Raw genomic sequence first — 5,515 nt, forward strand, 5'->3', positions numbered from 1 at the left:
GACTAATTTGGGATGATGAGAGACTCTTTCAACCCGGACTAATTTGGGATGATTAGAGAACTTCTTCCTCCCGGACTAGTTTGGTATAAGACGGTAACTTTCTCCTCCCGGACTATTTTGGTATAAGACGGTAACTTTCTCCTCCCGGACTAATTTGGGGAAAGATGGTAACTTACTCCTCCCGGACTAATTTGGGATAATGAGAGACTCTTTCAACCCGGACTAATTTGGGATGATGAGGGAACTCTATCATCCCGGACTAATTTGGTATAAGACGGTAACTTTCTCCTCCCGGACTAATTTGGTATAAGACGGTAACTTTCTCCTCCCGGACTAATTTGGGATGATGAGAGACTCTTTCAACCCGGACTAATTTGGGATGATTAGAGAACTTCTTCCTCCCGGACTAATTTGGGATGATGAAAGAGCTCTTTCATCCCGGACTAATTTGGGATGATGAGGGAACTCTATCACCCCGGACTAATTTGGCATAAGACGGTAACTTTCTCCTCCCGGACTAATTTGGTATAAGACGGTAACTTTCTCCTCCCGGACTAATTTAGGGAAAGACGTTAACTTACTCCTCCCGGACTAATTTGGGATGATGAGAGACTCTTTCAACCCGGACTAATTTGGGATGATTAGAGAACTTCTTCCTCCCGGACTAATTTGGGATGATGAGGGAACTCTATCATCCCGGACTAATTTGGTATAAGACCGTAACTTTCTCCTCCCGGACTAATTTGGGGAAAGACGGTAACTTACTCCTCCCGGACTAATTTGGTACAAGACGGAGACAAATTCCTACCGGACTAAGTTTAGTCCGGGTGGAAAAAGTTCCCTAATCATCCCAAATTAGTCCGAGAGGATAGAGTCACCCTATCTTCCCAAATTAGTCCGGGAGGATAGAGTCACCCTATCTTCCCAAATTAGTACGGGAGGATAGAGTCACTCTATCATCCCAAATTAGTCATCAAAGAAAGAAAGAGTTCCCTCATCATCTCGAATTAGTCCGGCAGAAAAATGTCACTGGCTTTTCCCAAATAAGTCCGGGCAGATAAAGATACGTAATCATCCCAAATTAGTCCGGGAAGATGAAGTCACCGACTCTATCCAAATTGGTCCGGGAAGAAAAAGTTACCTTATCTTCCCATACTAGTCCGGGAGGAAAAACTCCCCTTATCTTCGCTCATCGATTCGGTAGGTGAGGGTCATATTTTTTCTTTTTTTTTTTTTCAATAGACCAATAGTTAGTTTGGATTTAGAATATTATTAACCTTATTTCAGGTCCAGTATGTGCGGGTGTGGTGGGGCCTTTTTTTTTTCAATAGACCAATAGTTAGTTTGGATTTAGAATATTATTAACCTTATTTCAGGTCCAGTATGTGCGGGTGTGGTGGGGCTCTTTTTTTTTCAATAGACCAATAGTTGCTTTGGATTTAGAATATTATTAACCTTATTTCAGGTCCAGTATGTGCGGGTGTGGTGGGGCAGAAGATGCCACACTACTGTCTGTTTGGTGATACAGTGAACACAGCATCCCGTATGGAATCCACAGGGCAACGTAAGTGATTAAACTCATATCTGTTAGCCAAAAGAACTATTTCTGATCCAGGTACCTACCCATCCGATCGACCAACATATATTATAAGTGGTTAAATTATTTAATTTTTTGATTACCTACTCACAGAGAATACCAATTTTCTTCCCGTTTGTCCTCAGCTCTCCGCATACACATCAGTCAAGAGACCAAGAAGATCCTAGACACCTTCGAAACATTTGACTTGGAGCTACGTGGTGATGTAGAACTCAAAGGCAAAGGTGCCTACCCATATATCCGATCGACCAACATATCATAAGTGGTTAAATTATTTAATTTTTTGATTACTCACAGAGAATACCAATTTTCTTCCCGTTTGTCCTCAGCTCTCCGTATACATATCAGTCAAGAGACCAAGAAGATCCTAGACACGTTCGAAACATTTGACTTGGAGTTACGTGGTGATGTAGAACTCAAAGGCAAAGGTGTAGTGACCACCTATTGGCTCTTGTATTGTTCAGAACCACCGCGAGGTGCTATGTCGCCACAGAATCTGAGTGATAATACCGAGACCTATCCTTACCCTTTGATATTTCCCGAGTTGACTATCAATAAGTAGGGAGATTACGAGAAATAAGTACTTAGATAGCTTGATAAGTGTCTCTATTTCTCTAATTGAAGAGTTAATCATGGATAAGTAAAGAGATCACCAGAAATAATTAGAGAGCAAACTATCAAGAAATAGAGAGAGTAGATCCCTACTAGGTCAAAGCTTTAACACAATGGAGCAGTTGCAGTTGGGTAAAAATTATGAATAAAAGGTCGATTCCTACGTAAAAAGTTGTGAAAAATCCAAATCTGAAGTCAAAACTCCGAAAAAGTAACTTTAAAAGGTCGAAAATTCAATTTTTAATTGCCGTTCTAATTAAAAAGTTCAAAGAGTGGTGACGTCAGACTTAATGTCAAAATGCGCAGAAACGCTTGCGCACAAACAAACAAAGCGGGAGTCATGAGTTATGACGTCATCGCCTACGGGAGCATATGTCGTGACGGCAAACTTTACGATTTATCAGTATTATTTAAATCGATTTATCTCGGTATCTAGAAGTCGTAGAAGAAAAAGAAAAATTCCATTGGTCCTCATTTTTCCTGCTCTATGACTTTGAAACATCACACAAGTAAGCGCAACTGATCTATTACTGTATTCCTTAATTTAATTTACTTACATAATTATAAAAAATATAGAGTTGGGTTAAATGCAAATAAGAGCTTTCACAATTTGAGCCATGACAAGTGTTATTATAAGGTTAGGTTAAACACAAAAAAAGAGCTTTTGTTTTCATTGTTGTGGCTTCTGAATAATTAGGGACCCAGAGTTGTTCATGAAAGAGGGCCCTGGATCTAATTGATACTTTCAACAATACATGATTGATGGACTTTGCTAATTAGATAGATTTCTCTATTATGATTTACAATTTTTAATAGGTACGTCTGGAAAGTGGTCTGGCTAGCAGTCTTTAAACAGGGAGGGTACCAGCCTAAAATTTCCCTTGCTTGTATTATAGAGTTGGGTTAAATGCAAAAAAGAGCTTTCACAATTTGAGCAGTGACAAGTGTTATTATCAGGTTAGGTTAAACACAAAAAAGAGCTTTCGTTTTCATTGTTGTGGCTTCTGAATAATTAGGGACCCAGAGTTGTTCATGAAAGAGGGCCCTGGATCTAATTGATACTCTCAACAATATTTTATCAATATTTTATACTCTCAATTGATTGATGGCCTTTGCTAATCAGATAGATTTCTCTATTATGATTTACAATTTTTAATATGTCTGGAAAATGGTCTGGCTAGCAGTCTTTAAACAGGGAGGGTACCAGCCTAAAATTTCCCTTGCTAAAGAAATAACAAAGGTTGAGTGCAAAGGGCATCCACCCTTGGAAAACTCATAAAACTAGGGCTGATTGAGAGGCTGACAAAAAATGCCAACCCTGTCTGAACACGGGAAAAGCTGAGAAAGAAGAAGAATGCTTCTGGAAAATACCTACTTGTGTTTATGCTACAGAACTAATAACTATTAACTACTATAGTATAGGGTCACCTAGCAGATAAGATAAAATATTGAGCTATGAATATTTTAAACTGAGAGAAAACAAATCTTATCATTGAATTTTTTACTCCTTTAGTTTGAACTCTATGCCCCATTCCTCTCCCCTTTCTAAAGGTGCAATTACACTGAGTCAACATGTAGCATGTTGCACTGAAACATGTTTCAAGGCAACAAGTAGGATGTTGCACTCGAACATGCTTCAAGGCAACAAGTAGGTTGCTGCATTGAAATTTGCTTCAAAGCCATCTCAAAATTAATAGTCACCATGACACAGCATGCTCCAAAGATTCTGCATTGGACAGAGTGATATGGTCTTGGAGTATGGAGTAGGTATTTAACATCATGCTAAATGTTGCCCTGAATCACCCTTCATGTTGCATCAGTATAATAATAATAGTGCCTTAATATTGTGGTAGGCTCTGTTTGGATCATAAATCAATGTTGTTTGAAGTGAACACTTGCTTGTCTACATACTTGTAGGTACTATTTTCATCTTATTTTCCCTACATTATTTGTGTGAATAACATAAATTTTCTTTTTCCCCAGTTCTTTTCAAAGTGTTATAAGTACTGAGTGTACCTTTGATTTGTTTTCAGGCTCTTCCTTTATTCAATTTTAGAACAAAATGTCTCTTGATGTAAGTAAGGCAATTTTCATCACATATTTATTTCATAAATCTTTAGACAGTTTAGACCTAATTTCATTGGCTTGACAATTTTATTATTATTATTGTTGTTTTTTTTCCCAAGTTTTTAAGAAGGGGTTTATTTTATACAAGCTGCAAGTGAATTAGGGTATGGGTAAAATTGTAGGTGGAAAACCTCTAAAGAAAAAACTACTTACTGCAAATGGCTTTTAGGAATACAGAAATGAACCTATCAAAATTCCTTCGAATTGGAATTCTTTATTATTATTTATTTCATTTTAATATCCAACCACCCAACATGTTTCAGAAATTCAACCAAGCCGCTGAGGATGTCAAAAACTTGAAGGACACCCCTGCCAATGATGAACTCTTAGAAATATATGGTCTCTATAAGCAAGCTACTGTTGGTGATAACACCACAGGTAATATTCTAAACTTGATATTTAAGATACCAGTTTTTTTGCTGTGAGTTGTAGCAGTTTCTAGGTACTGTCAGCATAGGGATGAAAAGTCTGTAGTTGAAGTCGTCTGCTCAAAGTGTAGACATACTAGAGGGAAAACGGTCGTTCAAAGGCGCTAGGATATAAAGAGATTGGTAAATTAATAAGGACTATAGAACATCTAACTCTAATCAGATCTAACTAATCGTATCTAACATTTCCAACTATCCACCTCAAAATTACGCTACAATAAGTTTCATATCACTGGGACTCGATCCCCAGCCCCCTAGATTACAAATTCAAAGACCTCTGAACTACTTGGGCTAGATTATTAGTTTATCACATAATGATCTAAAATGTTCTATAGCAAACCGCACTTATACCCACCACAAGTAGCACATACCGATTTGAAGAAGTCATTACCTAGACCTAGAGAATCCTGAGAATCATTAATCATGATATTCATGAATCATCATGTCCGTGATAAATCGGAAAGCAAGTCACATGAATCACATGCTAGTGGAATTTTTTACTTTATTTTCAATCAAAATGTATCAGCTAAAAGCCTATTCAATTATGTGACTTTTTTAGTCCGTCCTTCCTTTATTACAATAGTAATAAAAAGGTATAAGGGACGGACTATTGTATTCGCTTCGGTGTCGTCTGTCTGTCACTCTGTCATTATATAGTCAATAAGGCCCCTAGATTACAAATTCAAAGACCTCTGAACTACTTGGGCTAGATTATTAGTTTATCACATAATGATCTAAAATGTTCTATAGC

General features: G+C 37.6%; 2 protein-coding genes across 3 annotated transcripts; both read left to right on the forward strand.

Annotated features, from left to right (window-relative positions):
• Positions 1-1,466: 1,466 nt before the first annotated feature.
• Positions 1,467-2,312, forward strand: LOC103521726 (atrial natriuretic peptide receptor 1-like). Of its 2 annotated transcripts, XM_026832272.1 has the most exons (3): positions 1,467-1,564; positions 1,723-1,821; positions 2,026-2,312. In XM_026832272.1, exons 1-3 carry the CDS (start codon positions 1,498-1,500, stop codon positions 2,157-2,159), a joined length of 300 nt encoding a protein of 99 aa, XP_026688073.1. In that variant the 5' UTR covers positions 1,467-1,497; the 3' UTR covers positions 2,160-2,312. The 2 variants fall into 2 exon arrangements, with proteins under 2 accessions (XP_026688073.1, XP_008485056.1); XM_008486834.3 differs by lacking the exon at positions 1,723-1,821 and having other exon boundaries at positions 1,927-2,312.
• Positions 2,313-4,116: 1,804 nt separating this feature from the next.
• Positions 4,117-4,776, forward strand: LOC113472499 (putative acyl-CoA-binding protein). The gene is made up of 2 exons (XM_026832271.1): positions 4,117-4,283; positions 4,600-4,776. Exons 1-2 carry the CDS (start codon positions 4,272-4,274, stop codon positions 4,759-4,761), a joined length of 174 nt encoding a protein of 57 aa, XP_026688072.1. The 5' UTR covers positions 4,117-4,271; the 3' UTR covers positions 4,762-4,776.
• The last annotated feature ends 739 nt before the right edge of the window (positions 4,777-5,515 follow it).

Source organism: Diaphorina citri, unplaced genomic scaffold, assembly GCF_000475195.1.
Source record: "Diaphorina citri unplaced genomic scaffold, Diaci psyllid genome assembly version 1.1 scaffold5813, whole genome shotgun sequence".
Lineage (NCBI taxonomy): Eukaryota > Metazoa > Arthropoda > Insecta > Hemiptera > Psyllidae > Diaphorina > Diaphorina citri.